General features: G+C 56.7%; 8 protein-coding genes across 8 annotated transcripts; 5 read left to right on the forward strand and 3 right to left on the reverse strand.

Moving 5' to 3' along the window:
• Nucleotides 1–2,206: 2,206 nt before the first annotated feature.
• PG986_015150 (uncharacterized protein) lies at nt 2,207–3,232 on the forward strand (the record flags this gene model as incomplete). Its single annotated transcript, XM_066851372.1, has 1 exon — nt 2,207–3,232. The coding sequence occupies one exon, from the start codon at nt 2,207–2,209 to the stop codon at nt 3,230–3,232; it is 1,026 nt and encodes a 341-aa protein (XP_066692461.1).
• A 622-nt stretch (nt 3,233–3,854) lies between these two features.
• On the forward strand, nt 3,855–6,447 carry PG986_015151 (uncharacterized protein; the record flags this gene model as incomplete). Its single annotated transcript, XM_066851373.1, has 5 exons — nt 3,855–4,417; nt 4,470–4,904; nt 4,957–5,385; nt 5,732–6,345; nt 6,413–6,447. 5 exons carry the CDS (start codon nt 3,855–3,857, stop codon nt 6,445–6,447), a joined length of 2,076 nt encoding a protein of 691 aa, XP_066692462.1.
• A 237-nt stretch (nt 6,448–6,684) lies between these two features.
• PG986_015152 (allantoin permease) lies at nt 6,685–8,376 on the reverse strand (the record flags this gene model as incomplete). Its single annotated transcript, XM_066851374.1, has 4 exons — nt 6,685–6,923; nt 7,004–8,044; nt 8,102–8,140; nt 8,190–8,376. 4 exons carry the CDS (start codon nt 8,374–8,376, stop codon nt 6,685–6,687), a joined length of 1,506 nt encoding a protein of 501 aa, XP_066692463.1.
• Nucleotides 8,377–9,435: 1,059 nt separating this feature from the next.
• Nucleotides 9,436–9,920, reverse strand: PG986_015153 (uncharacterized protein; the record flags this gene model as incomplete). Its single annotated transcript, XM_066851375.1, has 4 exons — nt 9,436–9,476; nt 9,532–9,568; nt 9,632–9,718; nt 9,792–9,920. The coding sequence occupies 4 exons, from the start codon at nt 9,918–9,920 to the stop codon at nt 9,436–9,438; spliced, it is 294 nt and encodes a 97-aa protein (XP_066692464.1).
• A 966-nt stretch (nt 9,921–10,886) lies between these two features.
• Nucleotides 10,887–12,851, forward strand: PG986_015154 (mitochondrial ATPase expression domain-containing protein; the record flags this gene model as incomplete). Its single annotated transcript, XM_066851376.1, has 1 exon — nt 10,887–12,851. The coding sequence occupies one exon, from the start codon at nt 10,887–10,889 to the stop codon at nt 12,849–12,851; it is 1,965 nt and encodes a 654-aa protein (XP_066692465.1).
• Nucleotides 12,852–13,459: 608 nt separating this feature from the next.
• Nucleotides 13,460–14,575, reverse strand: PG986_015155 (deacetylase LmbE-like domain-containing protein; the record flags this gene model as incomplete). The annotated part of the gene is made up of 2 exons (XM_066851377.1): nt 13,460–14,066; nt 14,241–14,575. 2 exons carry the CDS (start codon nt 14,573–14,575, stop codon nt 13,460–13,462), a joined length of 942 nt encoding a protein of 313 aa, XP_066692466.1.
• A 1,118-nt stretch (nt 14,576–15,693) lies between these two features.
• Nucleotides 15,694–16,796, forward strand: PG986_015156 (uncharacterized protein; the record flags this gene model as incomplete). Its single annotated transcript, XM_066851378.1, has 3 exons — nt 15,694–15,785; nt 15,868–16,400; nt 16,504–16,796. The coding sequence occupies 3 exons, from the start codon at nt 15,694–15,696 to the stop codon at nt 16,794–16,796; spliced, it is 918 nt and encodes a 305-aa protein (XP_066692467.1).
• Nucleotides 16,797–17,699: 903 nt separating this feature from the next.
• PG986_015157 (uncharacterized protein) lies at nt 17,700–18,335 on the forward strand (the record flags this gene model as incomplete). Its single annotated transcript, XM_066851379.1, has 1 exon — nt 17,700–18,335. One exon carries the CDS (start codon nt 17,700–17,702, stop codon nt 18,333–18,335), a length of 636 nt encoding a protein of 211 aa, XP_066692468.1.
• Between the last annotated feature and the right edge of the window lie 876 nt (nt 18,336–19,211).

Here is a 19,211-nt window from a genome sequence, read left to right on the forward strand (position 1 = left end):
GTAAAGTCCCATGCTGCGTACCATGAACTCGTGCGGGGGAAGGGACCATTTGGTTGTGTCAAGCCGTACAGTGTTCCGACCTACTGTGCTCGAAAACGGGTGGGATCCGACAGCTCTATCGTTGGGTTGCCGATCATTCGGGCCGCTCTCCATTTTGGGTTGCAATGCTATTATTTAATGATGATGACATTCAGATATCCCCAGATTTGACGGACAATTCCGACTCTCGCTAAGGGAAAACGAGTATAGATAGTTGTGTAGCCGTTGATTCCCTCTTACTCCCCTTTCCGCTGCTATCCTTTCTCACCTTCAGTTCAACAACACCAGGCCAGCTCATGTTGGTTCAAACCAGACCAGCTATGAAACACAAAAGTCGATATGGCGTCCAGGGTATAGATAACCTGCATTACATCAACCCTTCCAACCGCATGAATTGGTTTGCCAAAGTCGAAACATCCTTGGGGTCTCCTGAAAGTCTTGACCTTGGTAGAGCCCGCAAACACACCCCTACGGAACGATGGTGTTGTTGATTTATGGCTTTTGCGTCACTCAGAATCGCCAGCCTGGCATCAGTTTGGAATTTGTTAAATTATCGCTCTACAGTCCTTCGGGGCGTTTCCTTGCGGCAAGCCCCTGTTATCGGGGCAGGGTAGAAGGCCAGGTCCCCTGACTAGGGCTTGGTTTCGACACCATCAAGTTGGGGATTCACAACCAAGGAACCGATGCCCCTTGTCGTTCATGTGTTACCAGATGGCGTTGTCTCGTGTCCAGATTCCGATATGCAGCCTTATCGGGTAGCAGTCAGTCTCCGGCATCAGCGAGTTCAGCTTGGCGCCGAAGTGGCAAAAAGGAAGTAAGCCAGTACGGGGCTCCGTGTCAGCCGAAAGGAACAATGTTGAGCCGCATCCTATGTTACGTTGCATCAGGCTCTCGGTGTGCTCAGGGTCGTCGAGGGTATTTGCAGCAACGTACAGAGTTTCAACCTTACAGATCTCTGGTCCGGGGAAGGGCATGGGAAATAAACTCAAACTATCCCTAGCCTACGTTCTAGAACTGATCGGTGCGGGCGTTGCAGCGTTAAAATCATCTCCCGGCTAGGAAGGAGGCTGGCGTCTGAGGATGGAGGATTCCGGTGTGGGCTGAGCTAGTTGATGCCCCGCGTCAAGAGCCTTTGACGGCAAACAAACAAACGTCGACTAGCTCGACGGTATAAAATACTAGTTCAGGATGGGACACAGTGACAGATTCAATGGAGAAGACTCGGCAGATGCTCGAGTCGAATTCAGATCTGTGGTTCGCAAAAATGGGGGGGCCACTGCAACCCTCTTATTGTGAAAGTCCGGACAGTTCGAATGGGAGCTTCTTGAGAGGGCTTTGGAGATCATGATAAATATCTTGGTCATGATGATGGCTGAGTGGGATTGTCTGATGTCAGCCTTTAGTTTGGTGCTAGTCTCAGTACTCGGGGCAGTACTCGGGGCGAATTCTCTATTCTTAGCCAGGGCCTTCTCGCCTTATTGCTGACTAGGACCACGTACTGTATGTCCAAACATCAGCCGGAGCCTCCTCTAGAATCCAATATACGATGCACACAGCCATTATTGGGTTATGGACCCAAGGGAACGGTTCTAATCGACCCCTGCTCCCCTCCCTCCCACGCCCAAGCCCCCCGAGCCCTGCCAGTTTGCCAGCCAAGCCGCGCCTCGGACTTTTCGCCCACTTTCGTGCATTAGCAATATTGGAGGGGCTGATCATCTCCCCGTTCGCACTGTCTGGCCATCAGAGAGGAAGGGCCCCGACCCGAGAGCACTCACTCGCATCCAACCTGCAACCAACACGAATGAAGAGCCATGCAGGCGTGGCCCAGATATCACGTCACCTTTATTACCACCCGTCGTGGTAATCTTAAGAGGATCCGAGTAAGGCGGCGGGCAGGATCTGGACAACTAATTGGGCCTTTTATGACAGGCTGCCCATCCCACGCGGTCCCGGTTGCTGCTCTTTCGACCCTTTTTCTCTTTTTGTTTTTTTTCCTGCTCCTGTCCGCCTATGGTCACTGAGCCGCATCTTTGCCGCTCGCACTATCTTGATACCCACACAAATATATACCATACCATACTATACTTATGAATCCCATCCGGTAGTAACCCGCCGACTTAATCATACTACTACTACTACCACTACCACTAGCCTAGTCGCCGACACGATGGGGTCCGGCGACAACAACCCGATATCCCGGTACGGCCTCTCGTGCCCCGTGGGCGGCGACTTCTACATCTGCGAGGACAGCCCGACGCAGTTCATCGGCTGCTGCGACATCGACCCGTGCAAGAACAACGGCGACTGCCCGGCCCCGTCCCTGCACAGCTCCAGCTTCTCCAAGAGCAAGTACAGCGACACCCTGCCCGAGGCCTGCGTCGGCGAGGGCCTCTGGTACACCTGCGCCTACAACAGCCCGCCCTTTATTGGGTGCTGCAAGGAGAACCCCTGCCAGACCCTGCAGTGCTCGCCCGGCAACGTCACGGCCGCGAAGCTGTCGAGCAACCAGACCAACGCGGCGCCGTTCTTGTCGGGCTCTTCGTCGTCGTCGGTCACGCCCGCGCCGTCCAACTCGAAGGGCCTCCCCGCCGGCGCCATCGCGGGAATCGTCATCGGCGGCGTCATCGCCATCGCCATCATCGGCTACCTGCTATGGCGCCTGCACCGGTCCAAGAAGGTCTTCTACCACCCGCCCGCGGTCGCCCAGATCCCCCCCTCGCCACAGGACGAGAGGCTGCCACATCACGCTTCGGCGATGTACAGCCCGTACAAAGGCAAGCAGTTTCCATCTCTATCTCTTTGTCGTGACATTGATCCTAACCGCGCAAACAAGGTTCAGACTCTTATAATCACTACGGCGGCACCACCCCCACCACGCTGGTCAACAGCTCCGCGCGCACGACGCCGCGGCCGCCGGACTCCTTCTACGACGCCCAGTCGGTGCGGACGTACTCGGTCCCGCCCCTGTCGCCGCACGGGGGCAGCAACCCGAGCCACTGGGGCGGCGGGCCGCCCTCCTCATCAGCGCGGCACAGCCGGCACGTCTCGTCGCAATCGTCCATGGGGTCCGACTATGGTGGTAGTGGAGGGGGAGGCAGCGATTACCATGGTGGGGCGCCGCCGATGCGGAGTAGCGGCCAGCAGCAGCAGCCGCATTTCCAGCCCATCTCGGAGCTGGCGGGGAGCGAGGTGACGGCGCCCGAGGGGCCGGTGAGCGAGATCGGGTGGAGCGATCGGGACGATCAGCGGCACAACCATCCGTATGAGCTGCCGCCGCAGGAGCAGCAGCAACGGTCGAGGCAACAGCAGCAGCAGGCGGGGTTAGGGATAAATCCGTAGTTGACCACGCCATGAGAGTGCGGCTTAATAAAGGAGGTATCAACCAATTGAAAACCCTGGATTATTTTCAAGCTTCTCGGCTATGTCGTGCGCTTGAGACCGTGTGAGAGGGTCGTCAAGTCAAGCAAAGGGGCAATTGTGCGTACGGATTTACGTGCCTGGCCGAGGATATGTGTGATTACTTATCGCAGTGTCTTTATGGGGGCTTTTTAGGACTGGTCGACAGTCGCATCGTACGAGACTGGCACGCCTCGTCGTCTTTGTTTTCTTTTCCCTCTTTGCTTTTTCTTTGACTCATGCCTGCCTCACATATATCCGTACCTACCCCTTGACACATTTCCCTAGCGCGAAACAGGTGGCTTGGGTTGCGGCTTCCTGCTTGACAACGATGCCTACGACACATCTCGATTTCCAGTATCTTCCATTTCCCACATTCCTCCTCGCTTTTCTATGTCCATACCATCTCGTCCTCAACTATGTTATTTTATGCATCGTTCCCGAACGAAATATCCCGTCAGATACTGACAGAAGCCATCCGTGGCCGTGGCGTCAAACGGGCGCAACGTTTACGATTCGTGAGCAAGAACTGGAAAGCGTGGGTCGACGAGCTGCAGATCCTGAGCGGGAACTTCGTGAGCAAAGAGGTTCGGTTTGAACGTGCCCCATTTTGGCCGCGGTACATCGCCCACCTTGCTCTCCGTCCCCAACAACAAGACGACACCACCCCGACGTTGCGCGCTATTCGCCAGGCCGCGGAACGGGTGGCCGGGTATACCGGCCCTCACGCAGACTTGGATGCCGTGGTCCGAGAGCATGTTGTCGATGTCTGCACTATGGTAAATTTGTGGCCGGACCGTGAATGGGTCATGGAAGCACTATTGCCTTGCGATCTGTGGCCGAGCTCGGTCTTGTCGGAATTTTACTCTTGCGAGCAGGACCGTCACGACCAAATCCTTCTCGCTACCGCTGCTTCGGCTAACCAAATGGCGCTCGTGAAAGGAACACTACAGTCGATGCAGGGTAATCCAAGTGACCGAGAGTAAGGCCAATTAGTATCTCCCTTTATTAATCGGGGATTGAGACACTGACAGGAGGTCCGACAGTGCACTTCTGGAATTCGCATTAGGCATCGCTGCCTATAAAGGCCACATTGAGATAAGCAGTCTGCTCCTCGCCGCGTGTTCGGAAAAGACCAAAGCAGGAACCCTCGTGGTGCGACACGCGAGCAAAGCCAACAACCCAACGATGATTGACCTGGGCCTCGGCCTGGACTGTGGGCCCGACGCCTCCTTGCTGGCCATGCGCGAGACCACGAGCCTCGAGGTTTACCAGAAACTTTACGCGCTGGTCAAAGACCGCCTGGCAGGCCGGAACTCTTCGTGGTCCTGTCTCGACCTGCTCGCGGACCACATGGAGGTGTCGGCCCGCCGCGGCGCCATCCCGATCGTGGATTTTCTCCTGGGCCTCGACGTCCCGGCGTCCGCCTACTGGCGGCAGCCCCCCGTCAATCTGCGGCCGGATCTGCTGTGCGAGGCGGCGCGGGGCGGACAGGTCGATACCGTGCGCTGGCTTCTGGAGAGGGGGCTACGACATGGGCTACTCCCTCCAAGAAGGGCCCAGAGAGGGCAACGCCCTCGACGCGGCCGCGCAGCAAGGAAACCCCGTCGTTGCGCGGCTTCTTCTGGATTATGTCGGGGAAAGTAAATGGTACAGTCCGCTGGCGTTGACGACCGCCGTGGAGAGGGGAGCACGGAGAGGTGGTCAGGATGCTCCTGACTGGATGGCACAACGATTTAGATGGAGCACTGGAGAAAGCGAGGGAGTTGGGGCTGGAATCGATGGAAGAGATACTCCTTGGTTACCTGGGATGAACCTCCGGCGAGACGGACGAGGTCTACGGCCTATGCCATCTCTTAGACCACCACATAGCATCGTTCCACAGGCTCAGCCTGCTGATGTGGCTTTCGTAGCTTGCGCTCAGAAACCAGGGTTTAATCCAATCGTCAGGTGCCAGCTGCGCCAGGGGGCTTTAGCTCGGAACAAATGAAGGCGAATAAATGACAATCAACACCGGTGAGGGAGTCGGCCCCGAATGCGAGCAGACGCAGGAGGTAAGCCACAAGAAGGACATAAACACACATAAAAGGTTTCGACTGCTGTCGCGAAAACAGAAACTTGAACATGAAACATAGGTCTACCAGATCCTAATTGAACCGAACCAGCCATACTATGTTGCAGCTAACAGCTTCTTGGCTGCGGCGAGTGCTCCGAAAAATATGGTATCATTCGGTTTCACTGTCACTCATCGTGTCCACCTGCCTATATGACGGTTCGCTGTATCACTCCACGATAGAGCCCATACAGGAAATATTAGAGAATCAGCACGACGTCGACAAAACCCGCGCTCTGCTTGTCCAGTTCCGGGGCCTGAAACAACAGGAACTCATTTTCGTGGAAAAGGCAGCAAGTCTGGCGGTTTCGGCTTCTTTTTGCTCCCATTACTACGCATAAGGGCTAATCGAGGCACGACGAGCTGCGAAACAGGCACTGCTCTCTGCTGCCGCCGTCATCGGCGTGTTCTCCTGGCCCAGCACGGCCGCCAGCTTCTGGCTATGTCCGACTCTTTGGTACACCAGCCTGTTCCTCAGCCTATTCGCGTTGATCAGCTCCACTCAGTTGCTTCTACTGGAGCAACTACCTCGGACGGCCGAAGAGGCTGCTCTTTTGAGCAACGAGGAGGTCTGGCGGATGATGCTGTGCCTTGTCCGGGAAGACCGGCACAGTACGGCAGAAAGGAGGCTGGAGGAAGGGGACGCACTGCCACGCTTCAAGATGAGTCCGGTCTTGACGTGGATGTGGCAATCCCCCAAGATGCTGAACACCTATTCTTGGATTCTTTTCCTGGCTGGATATCTCTGCTACGTGTTGACACCCTTGCTCCCCCAAAGTCAGGAGGCTGTGAAACCGGTGAGTACCGTGATCGTCGCGAACGCTCTGGAGCTTCTTCGAACGGTCCATGCATACTAACAAACAGCTTCAATCAGATGGTACAAGTCCCGATTGCCTTGAGAGGCTTAGTTCTGGTGAATTTCCAGGTTTGTCGTAGTGTCGTCCGTTCGAGGCTGCGAGTTTTAAAAGCCAAATAGGGGCACGGGGAATGAGATTGCATCGAGCCAATATCGACGATATGTGTTCCGCCTCGGGTAGATACTTTGGGATGTTACAATTATTTCTTTAAACGAGATAAGATTAATGCCCGGCTACTTTCTCCTTCGGTCTAACGTTAGATTACCAAGAAGCCACATACTACCATCGATACCTGAATTCAAGGTTCTCTCTGTCCGTCATGTCCAAGAACTCGGAGTTGTCTTTGTGGGCCACTCGCAGCCTATCTCTTCTCTTGTTCTCCCACGCGTAGTAAGCCATTAAGATGCCCGTCAGTACACAGGCTAGTGCTGAGGTAACCACGATTGCGACTTTCGCCGGGAGGTAGTTGGGCTTATCAGCATCCCGAAATGTCAGGGGGCCGATGATGTTGCCAAGACCTGGCTCAAGGGTTAGTCTCATGTGCCTGTCTGGGATTGAATGGGTAGAGCAGCGCAAGGTAAGTTGCAGGATAACTTACAAAAAGACATCAGCAGGATGGCGTTCATCGTTACTTTCTTCGTATGCCCAGCATAGTTGGCCGCCGAGTAGCTGTACAGCAGCGGCAAGCTGCTCCCAATGACGTTGGTGAGGTAGTTTCCCGCCAGCAAGGCGCCCTTGTTGTCGGCCGGCGAGAAGGCGAGCAAGCCCCCGCCCAGGACTCCGCCGACGAGCAGAATGGCAATGACAAAGGGGCCCCGGGCGTCGTAGCGAGCGCCGAGGCCGCACGCGGTGACGATGGAGATGCAGGCCACGGCGCCGCTGGGCACCGACAGCAGCGCGGCCTCCTTGCTCGTGTACCCGAACCCCTTGATGATGGTGCCCTGGTAGCTGCTGACGGCGCCGTTGGGCACGCTGCTGGCGACGGTGATGAGGGCCAGCAGCCAGGTCTGCGGGTCGGCGACGAGGCTCTCGCGCGCCTGGTGCCACTTGAACCGCTTGTTCTCGATGCCGGTCTGGTTCTCGCGCACGCGCTCGATGGCGAAGACGCGCTCGGCGTGCGTCAAGCCCCGCGCCGTCATGGGGTTGTCGGGCATGAAGGCCATGACCAGCAGACCGACGGCGATGGTGACGAGGCCGAAGAGCAGGAACATGATCTGCCACGACCGGAAGTTCTGGGAGGCGTAGTGCTGGAACCCGAACGAAGACAGAGCACCGATGATGGTGCCCGTGCCCGTGCCCAAGTACCAGAACCCTACGCGCGCCGGCTGCTCGCTCTTCTTGTACCACATGGACGTGATGAGGATGAGGGCGGGCGCGACGGCGGCCTCGAAGCAGCCGAGGAGCACGCGCAGCGTGACGAGGGCGGCCCAGTTGTTGGCCGCGGCCGTGAGGGCGACCATGAGGCCCCAGAGCGTGACGTTGGCGCCGAGGTACTTGGCGGTGGGGAGGCGCTGCATCAGGTAGCCGGTCGGGAGCTCGAAGGCGAGGTAGGTTACGTAAAAGACGAGGGCGAGCTGGCTGAACTGGTCGCCGGTGATGCCCGTGTCTTCCTGGAGACCCATTACGTTCGCGTAGTTCACTGCGAAGTGATTAGGCGCCATGCGTTGGAATGGGGGGGGAACAGTGGAAGAGGTACCTAGAGTCTTGTCGAGATACTGCAGATTGTAGCATGCCCCTGGTGGGCGTTAGCAAATGTTCAGCTACGTTGATTATAAGCTGCCTACACATGAGCGGTACGATGCGCCAGTCGATCTTGCGGACCAGACTCGTCTCATCCACCTCCGTCATCGTCCCCATGTTCTCATGGGTCATGAACTCGAGCGCCGCATCGGCATCGGCCGGCTTCGGCATCTGCGTTTCGGGGTCTGGCGCCGGTGTCTTCTCCGCATTGTCCGCCTTTTCGGAGAACATATTGATCGGTGTATGGGAGAGTACGCGAAAAGGCGACAAGGGTACGTGTCAGCCAAGCCAAGCCAGCCCTGTGGTACCTTTCCCATACGATGTTGAACTGGTTGAGAACCGGTAGGTAATGGCCAAAACGAGCCGACCGTCTCTTGTTGCTGATGAGATGCAGAAGAAGTGCCGGCATAACGGGAATATACGAGTCATATGGTGCACCGCAATACTTATGCATCTTCATCATACTCACCATGCTGGCACCGGCTGTCCCGATCTTATCTTCACCCCTGGTTGGTTGGGCCCAATCATAGCCTGCAAGAAGAGCTTTATCCTCCAATCGCACATGTCGCACCAAAGAAATGTCTGGTAGATCCAATGCATGGGAGCCTCATTACAGACAAGCTCGCTGTCGGTTGACACCATGCGGGGATGGTCATGACGTGGGGGATTGAGGGTTAGATAAGGACGTCGGATAGCTACCCCAAAAGGGAATCAGATCGATGCGCTCGCAAGCTGCCGAAGCCAGGGGTTATCCCCAACAAGCCATCCCAATATTAAGCAGTAGCATGGGCGATATAGGATGTGATGATCCCATTGTCGGGCCGTGCAGGGCCTTTCTCGTCTCGCAGGTGTCCGATGATTTCACATTTAGTTGGGCTATTGGATTGCCGGGGGCCAAAGCCGAACAGGTACGACTGCCACATCTGGAGGGTCAGGTATTGACGGCATGATCGCTGAATTTCTTGGGTTTAATCCATCTACCACTCGTTTTCCACGGTCGCGACCTCCCAAAGTCCATGGCGCGCGGGTATGCGTCGTTGCATGAGTGCCTAGCATCTCTGGCATCTTGTCGTTTTAGCCAGAGGCGCTCAGTCCGAGCGGCTCGGATACTCCCATACCAAAATGCCATCCCGGGTTTCGTTGGCCTCAGCTCCACGGTACTAAGCCCGCGACGCATTTCGTCATGTTCGATACCCAGTCATGACGCCAGCCCGATTGAGAGTATCTATTGATGGTGCATCCGCATAGTTCCGCACACGCGGGCTCTTATCACATCCTTCGACTCTATGCTCATGAGGAGTTGTGCGGTGAAACGAGCACGACACTATCGCCTGAGGTTTTTTGTCAGTAGTCAATTCATGAGAACCCCCTCCCAAGTGAACATACCTCGAACAAAAAGCATTTCCGACTTCTTCGTAACGGTCTGCACATAGTTAGAACCTGGCGCTCCATCCGGACGACGAAGGTGGATGCGGATGTGACTCACCCTGATCTCATCATTCTCGTCGTCATCGACCACATAGATGGTCTCAAGCACATCACCCAGAACTAGGTTCATGTGACTGTCGTAAGCCTAGAAGATGGCAGTTCAGTCCAATATGTTCGTGCGACGTGTGGGTACCTCCGCGAGGTAGGGAGCGACGTACATGTAACCGACCCTTCAGTTCGCGATCTCCGCGCAGCTTGACGAACACGACCTCGTCGAGGAGAAGGCGCACGAGATCGAGGGGCTCGGCAACGGAGCCGGCAGCGGCTGAATCCTCAACATCAGCCATGGCGCGATATTGAAGTAAGAAGGTGTGGTGGTGCGTTCGATATGCCTTGTTGCAATGTGAAGTTCGACCCAACCTGGCTGCGGATCGGAAATTCAGCTTGACAAGCTTCACCTGCACGGCTCGACTGAGAATTGGTGGGGCTATGGATGACTGAGGCTTGTGCATTGTGGCTTGTGCATTGGAGGGGTAAGCCACAGCGATATCCAAGCCACACGAAAGAAGAAATAGCAAGGATGTGGGCTTGCAGGGAGGCCCTTGCCTCAGAACTGTGGCTCAAGCTGCTAGAGCAAGCCAAAACAAAGATCCGAGGTTGACCATGGCACGAACCGTCACTGATTCAACTCCACTAAGACTCCATCGTGACGAAGTCATGAAGCGGCCAGACAAAAGCAATCCACGACCCGCTCCTATCGCCGCTCCTTATCAATGATCGCGGCTTCTTTGGCGGTGGAGCTGGCCGGGCCTCGACGACTGGCGCTTCATCGTCCCGCTAGCACAAGAGGCCCGTCGATCGTCGCCCGTCCCCGTCCGCGATGCTCATCACCAACAAATACTCGCCATTTCCGTCACCTATCATTATTACCATGCCCGTCCCGGCGACCATGGATCCACGCGGGAACCCGGGCGCCTTGTCAGACCAAATTCTTCCACGGGACTTCCGTCAACGCTGATCGTCCGGCTAGCAGCTTAGAAGCACCGCCCTATCATGTTGGCATTGAGGAGGCTGCCCTGTTGACTACCCTCCAATCCCGGTATCCAGATGTGCAAGTGTCCAAGCCGCCTGTCAATCCCTTCGTTTCTCGTGGATATCAAATGTCGAAGAAGCAAAAGGCCTTTTTAACTATAAAGGAACGCATGGCCGAGCTCCTGTCATACGACAACACGCATGCTTATGTCTCAGCTGGGGATCATGTCGGCGGGGTATCCCAACGTACCCAATCTTTCTTCATAGGGGCTTTGGAGGCCATGAGCCAATGGGATTCCAGGAGACTGATCATCTACCTCCGGCGCATCGTGAGTCTTCCTACCGCGGAACTGCAACATGTCATCGAACGTCTACCACGTAACACGATTTCGGAATTTCTGCAGTCATTGGATCCCAAGAGAGTCGCGCCCGACAATGACCCGACGGACGGAGCGCGCATCAGTGTGGGCATGTACCAGCTACTCGGCTTGGGGCAGCACATGGACAGCTACGGCACCCGGAAGCTCTTCGGGAGACTGCTCGTCCGCATGAATGTTCTGGTGCAATGCGCCCACAACGCAGGCGTGGTGCTAGGTGCCGAGGATTACATCTCTCTCTTCCGGGCCTATGGCGCCATCTCCGATATTGGCGGCGCGAAACAGCTGTGGGACCAGGCCTTCGGTGCAGTGCAACGACAGCCAGGCCCCGAGGTTCTTCACGAGTTCCTCAAGGTCCGGTTCCTAGTCGACCCCATGTACTACGGTTTTGACAAGGTTCGTGTCGCAGTCACGCCACGCAACTTGCACAGACGAGGGTATCTGAGGTTCCACCAGTCCGTAAGGAGGCTGGACAGGCTCCGGTTCAACCGCCAGCAGAGGGCCTTTGAATTTGGACTCGACAGAAGCATGCCGACAGCCATGTCCCTGACTCGCCGTATGAGAGGCAAAGGTCCTATTACGCGACTGTATAATAGTTGGATAGCCAAGCGCAATCTCATGACGGCGGAAGTGCTGTGCTCCTTGATGATTGCGTTCGCTCGGGCGGGCTCGCTCCGCTTCGTCGGTCTCAAGATACTCCCCGCCTACTTTGGCATCTTGACCAAGAAGGACAAAGTGACCGGCGAGATCACAACAAACAGCCTGACACCCCCGTTGTCCAATGGTGTCCAACGCCCGCGACACAAGCACAACTTTATGCGGCCCACGGCCCGCCTGTTGAACACATTAGTGGAGGTATTTTGCTCGAACGGACAGATGGGCTGGGCGCTCGACCTACTGGACTTCATCTCCCGGGAATACCAGGTCACCATCCCGGCAGAGACTTGGTTCGAGCTGTTGGAATGGAGCCACGTGCTCAGCAGCACACCCGTATCGACGGCCTGGAAGATGGCCGGCTGGTACCAACAGGTCCCCGTCCGAAACGCCACGGAGCTCGTGTGGAACACCATGACGCGAGAACCCTACAGTGTGCAGCCCGGATTCGACCAGTACGCCGTCCTCCTTCGCTCGCGCATCGCCCGGGGCCAGTTCCTCCGGGCCAACGACGCGGTCATGGCCAAAATGCGGCAACTTTACGACGACCAGTCCGCCCGCTACGAGACGTGCGTCTTCGAGTACATCGCCGCCGTCCGCGACGGCGTCACGCCCATCACCGCGGTCCTGGGCGCCTACCAGCGCGCCCGCTTCCGCAAGCAGCACATGTGGTTCGCCCTCAGCGAGCTCTGCAAGCGCAACCTCGCGGCGCTCCGCATCCGGACCCTCACCGACGCCCGGGCCGTCCGGCACGTGCCCGACTTCCTCTGGCAGAACGAGCGCTTCGTCGAGAACGCGGCCGCGTACCGCATCGCGACGGGCTACGTCAGCCTCCTGGACCCGGCGCGGCCGGTGCGGATGCGGCTCTACAAGGGCCGCCGGGGCCGCCTCGACGTGCCGCTCAAGGTGAAGGGGACGTGGCGCCTGCTCGCGGTCCGGCCCCGCTGGTCCCACGTCCTGAGCGGGCGCGGCCTCTACGAATTTAAGAACAGCCGGCTCAAGCCCCTGCCCTTGCTCTTTGGCGCGCTCGACGCGGTCCGCTTGCCGGCGCCGCAGACGCCGGGGGAGTACTACGAGCTGCAGAAGACGAAGAGGCGGATCGCGAAGGGGTCTCGTGTTCAACGGGATCGGGAGCGGAAGCTGGAGCGGAAGCTGGAGCGGAATTTGGAACCGCAGAACACGGAGAAGCGGACCGCGAAGGGGTCTGACGATTGATAGAGCTGGAACGGAAGATGGGACGAGCTTGGAAAGTGACGTATAAGGAGTGGCATGTATGCTAGATGGTGTGTCTAGATAGGTACATACTGTACTCCTACTTCCTCCGACTGTATATACAAGAGGATATGCATCCCATACTTTCATCTTTCGCCTGGAGAGCAGACATTTAGACATAACAAGGAGCCATCTGTCTGCTATGGTGTATGTTTGCGAATGCGACTCGTACCCAATTGCGATCCAGAAGAACAAGTTCTTGACATTACCATGAATTCATGGCTACTAATAGTAGGCAGTATCATGCTTCTTCCGGGTCAAAAACAGAGGGAATATAACGGTGTAATCTCATAAAAATTCTGTTAACTATCTACATCGAATCTGACACCTACTCTGACATCGTATCTACATGCTATGCGTATGCTCATGCTCATGCTCATGATCGCTTTTTTCTTTTCCACGGGGTTTTTTGAAGCTTTACTTTCTTTCAGATGGGAGGGGCCGGGTCAGTGGCATACAGCTCAGACATGGATGCGTATCTGTGATCCGCAAGGCATGCCAAGTCCGCATATGTAACTGACTGACCGACCGAGTGAGTGACCTTCGGACGATCATGACCCCTTCTCCAACCTCAGCTCGTTCAAGTACATGTACCGGCTCATGGTGATCCAGCCCCAGCGGAACCAGACCATCTGGCTCTTGTGGGCCTGCGTCATGGCCTGGCGCGCCGTGGCGGCGCTCTCGCGGCCGCCCAGCAGGCCCGTCGCGGTCACCAACAAGCCCGGGTTGCCCTTGTCGCTCTTGTTCTTGATGTCGCGCTTGTTGTTGCCGCCGAAGCCCGAAGTGGCGGACGCGGCCATGTTGGCGCCGGCGCCGAGCGTGGCGCTGAAGATGGTGGCGAAGACGTCGAGGAAGCCGCAGTACTTGCGCGCGAAGCCGACCGTCGTCAGGGTGTACAGGTCGACGGGGCAGGCGTAGCCGGGCTTGCCCGCCGTCAGGGCCGAGATGAAGCGGCGCGCGCCGTGGTAGAGCGAGATGTGGTTCGGGTGCGCCGAGACGCCGCCCGCGTCGAAGGTGAGCAGGACGTCGATTGAGGCCATGGGCGGCTGGGCCGAGGCGGCGGCTTGCTGGCGCGAGAGTTGCGGGGCGAAGGCGGCGGAGAGGAGGGTGGCGACTTTGTCTGTATCCCAGGTCTCGGTTATGGAGTCGCGGAAGTCTCTATAGAGGTGGGAGAGAGAAGTTAGAATGGGGTTGTCTTGAGCGGGAGGGCCGGGGGAGTAAATTCCCAAGTTGGATGTAGTAGTATCTGCCATGGTACTTCCCTTCCACGAAGTCTAGGGAGCGCCGGGGATAGAAAGTATGCGATAGAGGTAGAGAGAGGGGTATACGTACGGATCATCCACGACAAACGCATCGTCCTCGTCGCGCAGGCCCAGCAGCATGGCGCTCTTCTTCAGCTCGGTGCGGCGCACATGGCCCAGGCCGTCCTGGTCGCCGGTGCTCAGGCACAAGATCTTGACGTGGTTGCCGGTGTCGGGCCGGGTCAGAGCCAGCAGGGTCGGGGCGAAGAACATGGCCTCGTCGTCCGGGTGGGCGATGAGCAGGCAGATGCGCTTGTTGCGCAGCGTCGGGAACCGGGTCGCGATCACCGAGGCCGTGTAGACGTACAGCGACGGCAGCACCACGGCGGCCGCGGCGATGCCTGCCGCCCAGGTCGTGGCGGCCATGTTGTTCGGCATTTGGTTGGGGGGGTTGTTGAATCGGGTTTACAGGTGAGAAGGTAGTAATAGCAGTAGTGTAGTATAATAGTACACCCAGTAGAACTACAGAGAGAGAAACAGAGAGAACCGGAGAGAACCCAAGCAAATATATTTTTACAAGAAAGCACAAGTACTCACGGCCTGCGAGACAATTGGACAATTGCTTTGGACAATTGCTGCTTGCCGTGAGTCCCAATTTGCCGATTTGGAGGAAGGAAAAGAGTCGAAGGGAAATCGCCCGAGTCAGAACGAATCTGGAGGAGTTTTGGCGGTTTGGCAGTTGGTGTTGTGCGGGACACTCTCTCAATGGAATGGGCCAAATGGCCGTCACAGACTCACAGCGAACGTGGGGCCCAGACGATGCAGGAGCTTAGGTTCCTGCAGCGAAGAGAGGAAGATGGAATGCTGAGGGGAGCTTTGCAGTTGTCGCGTGCGTCGGTAGGTGCACCACAGCCCGTTAGCTCCAGGCGGTTTCGAATCCTTCAGGTACAGTAGTAGGTCGTCAATCTGGTCGATTGTGAGAGCCGAGATAGATGGGATGGAGAGCTGAAAGCAATACGAGGCGAGGCGAAAGTAAAAGAATGCAATTATTCTTGTCTTGTCCGCTGGCGATGCCTTTTTCACCGCCAGTTAGTTTTACTTTTCCCTCGACGACGATGCGCCACCCCTGGTCACGCTCGTCACCTGGGACTTGAACGCTGTTAAACCAGCGGCACGTCCGGGGAAGGGGAAATTTGACACACCCACGACTCGTCTGTCGCGTCTTCCCGGGAGGGCGACTGGAAGGAACTGGGCAGAAACCAGCCCCTCCTTACAGCGTGCGGAAACCAGAGCCGCCTGTTAGCGACGGCCACTAAACCAGGTCCCAAGGCCAAGGGCACGTTGGAGGGGGAGGTCATGGGGGCCATGGAGGGTTGCATTGGCATGCCACGCGATTTGTGTGCGGTGGATCTCGACAGCCGCTGCTAGCGGTTCTTTTTGATTCTTTCTCGAGGCTTGCTTGATCTCATCTTTACTATGATTAAGCGCTTCTTGCATGCTGTGACAGCTGGACAGCCGGCAACTGACCGCTTCGCTGGGACGCCATGCAATGCGATGAGCTGAAACGCGGCACGCCTGTCATGGAATATGGCGGCGACCTCGATGGAAGTGGCAGTTTGCTGCGTCGCAAGTTGTGGTATATGCATTTATGGGGGCTATGGCTATAGACGCAACCACCCCACTCTCAGAACTTGAAGCTTGCTGTCTGAACTTCAAAGCTGTGTTTCGTTAGAGCTGTCCGTCTGTGTACCCGTGAGCTTGACCAAAGTCAATTCCGATGACACCCATTATCCTGTTCCAACCACCGACACCCATTTAGAGGCTTATACCCGAATTCTCCCGGAAACATGGTCCAAAGTCGCAAAGATCGGAAAGCCGCAGCGGAGAAGTCCCCCGCCGGCATCGAGCTCGCCCACCCCGACAAATCGGGCCCGACGGAGAAGACCCTCCTCGACTGGGCGTCGGAAAGGAAGCTCTTCGACGAAGCCGACGCGCGGCAGCGCACCCTCGGGGGGCAAGAAAGGAGCCAAAGGGCCCGCCGCCGCCGAACCAGTCTACGTCGGGAAGGGAGAGGCGCCGCCCCCAGCAGCAGCCGTCCTCACGACGACGGCCGATCGCGTGCTCGAGGCCCTCCTCTGGAGCGTCAGCTTGTGCACGCTGCACTTCACCCTCGACGTGCTGGTCCAGCAGCAATACGCCGTGGAATTGGAGTGGCATACCATTATTATCAGAACCTTGCGCGCTCTCTTGGGTGAGTGAATTGCCAGCTCTGCGCACACAAACAGACACCACCCCCGTAAATGCGTTGCCCAAGAACCATGGCTAACAAGTATGCGCCCCCTCCTGAAATATAGTCTTCACCCCCCTATTCTACATCCTGCACCCGCACCCCTCCTCGCCCACTCTCGTGCCAGTCGTCCCGAAGCGCTACCAAGAACCGATCCGGCAGACCATCTTCTTCGCCGTCAGCGTCGCGGCCGGCTGCCACCTGATCAAGATCACCAACACGTACGGCTACATCTCGGTGATGAAGCGCTCGCCCCCGCTGGGCTGCCTGTGGGTGTGGTCCGTCATCGAGCTGAACCTCTTGCCCGCCACGGCCTCGGTGGTGATTGCGCTTGCGTATCTCTGGCTTGGATTTAGGTGAGAGGGGGAGTTAGGGGAAAGAACATGGGTGGAGAGTAAGTAAAAGGAAAGGAGAATGGTAATACAGCACAAAAGTAAATACCCACATGCACCGGTTGCCTCATGTTGATACATTTCAAAAGCTGCTTGCTCAATGTAAGTTGGTCCTGGCGAGCTTGGGGATTCCCTCTGTGACTGGACGTAACTCAGATTGACCAGTTAGCGTAAAGTGAAGGCCAGTCATGCTCGTATCTATGCCAAGCAACACCCAAGCATTCCCGAGACCACATAAGGCATGGGCGTCGCGCAGTGGGTAATATGAAGAATACTGGGCTGGTGAGGTTCACGCCGTTTCCGAAAAGGGGATTAACTCAACTCTCCAGGCTTATCCCAGGCTTATACCGGCCTTGTACAAAACGCAACGCAGGTGTCTCCATCTCTTCCCCGATCATGAAAAACATCAAGCGTAAAGGCAGATGGTCTTTTCAAGTGATGGTGAAGCAATCATACCGGCTACCTGTGTGCGGGCACGTATGTCAGTCACGATGTCTCGATGGTTGACGGTCTGTCAAGTCTGACTCAATGCGGAAATCGTATATAAACCTGCCCAAAGTCCTCTTGCAAATGCATTTTCTGTTCTCCAGAGCAACCAACACCCATAGACCAACCACCAAGCGAATTGATATTGACCTCAAGCACTAGATATGGCTTTCTTGTAAGTGCCTGCCTCCAGGACCTATATCCTACTCTCCTAACGTACCTAACATATCTCCCTCTAGACCTCGATTCACCGGCCTTTCGGCCATGTACAACCAACCCCACACCCTCCCCGACTTCCGGTCCAGGCCCTGGCCCCCTGTATGCGGGTGCGGCACCTGCGCCCAGCTCCGCGCCGCCGGCCACACCAACGTCTACCACGTCCCCGATGGCGCCGTGGGGGGGCAACAACAACTACTACAACAACAACAATTGTAACTACAACGACCGACCCCTCGTTCACGGCAACCTTGGCCGGTACCGCTTCTTCGGCCCTCTTCCTCCTCCCGACCAGCCCAGCCGCTTGGAGGCGGCATGGGAGAACCTCGAGCGCCGGCGGAGGCAGGTGTTCCAAGACATGATCAAGGTCGAAACGAAGTTGGCGGCGGTGACGGTGGCGAACGGCGATCCTGCGGGGCTGCGGTTCGCCTATGAGCTTAGAAACCTCCGGGTGGACATTGCGCACCTGACGCACTTGATGGGTCGCATGTTGAAGGAGGTCTTCAACGGCTGGGACTACGAATACGAGGATTATGATGATGATGATGATGATGACGGTTGCTGCTCCGACTGCTGTCCCGGCTGTGCCTCTAACGGTCCGGCTGACGTGGAGCAGCAGCAGCAGCAGCAGGAGGATGGTACTGGTAAAGGTAAGGAGAAGGAGGTTCAGCAGCAGCAAGAACCAGAAGCAGAGCTCGTTGTCCCAACCTTGGTTCATGAAGAGGGAACCGAGAATAAGGAGAAGAAGACGGTCGCCGCCATGAGCGAGCCGGCGGCGTCGGAGGGTTTGAGCGCCTCAGCATAAGGGGCTGTCGGCCTCCGGATGCTGCTGCATTATCCTAGTATCCTCAGAACGAAGTTAGCATATAGGCCGTTTGCATAGATAGACGTCGACCAGTAGGTAATGCTACGCAGTTCTAGCACATAATCTGTACATTAGCTGCGTCGAGTGGCTGAGTGTATGAGTGAGTGGACGATCCCAGCTACTTCCAGCACCACTGAGCCGGGAGCTCTGCGTTTCTTCTTGATGCCAATTGCAAGGTAGCAGTGCAACTGTTGTCGATCCATGGTAGCATTTTTCCTCAGCGTCGACAGATAAGACAATAGCCCATTCATTGGAAGCCTGCAACCCGAAATCTTCGCCCCTCCGCGGCCCTCGACGTAGCCGCCGGGCATCTAGCCGATCAAAGAGGGGTGGGGGCGGCAGGTTCCAATGCGGGGAGACGGACAACGTCCCCTCTAGTTCTCGGCAGGAGTTCCCCGTCGAATGACAGGCCGTCCATGGGCGCAGCAAAGCAGCAAACGGGAAAGCCAGAAGAGGGTTGCTTTGACAGCCCCGAACTATCGATTGGATTTGGAGAAAGCCGCTCCGATTGGGGCCATGGCCGTATTATATTCCCTCCCTACGAGCTTGGAAAAGGAGGGTGGGAGGGAGATGCGTTGGCAATGCGCCAAACCAACACAGGGCTGGCTCTCTGGTCTCTTCCTCTCGGCTTCTTCATCATGTCAACCTAATAAGACGTAATGAAGAATCCAGCAAACATCTTTGGCGGAAGCTGACAGATAGGCATCTGTGAGGCATCGAGCCCGTCCGTCGGGCAGCAATTGCCTTGTCGGCTGATTGCTGGCTTGGCTAGGTCAGCTCCCTCTCTCTGTATGCGGAGGCTTGCTTCTCCGTGTA

This window comes from Apiospora aurea, assembly GCF_038362705.1.
Source record: "Apiospora aurea strain CBS 24483 chromosome Unknown utg000011l_segment0_segment0, whole genome shotgun sequence".
Classification (NCBI taxonomy): Eukaryota; Fungi; Ascomycota; class Sordariomycetes; order Amphisphaeriales; family Apiosporaceae; genus Apiospora; species Apiospora aurea.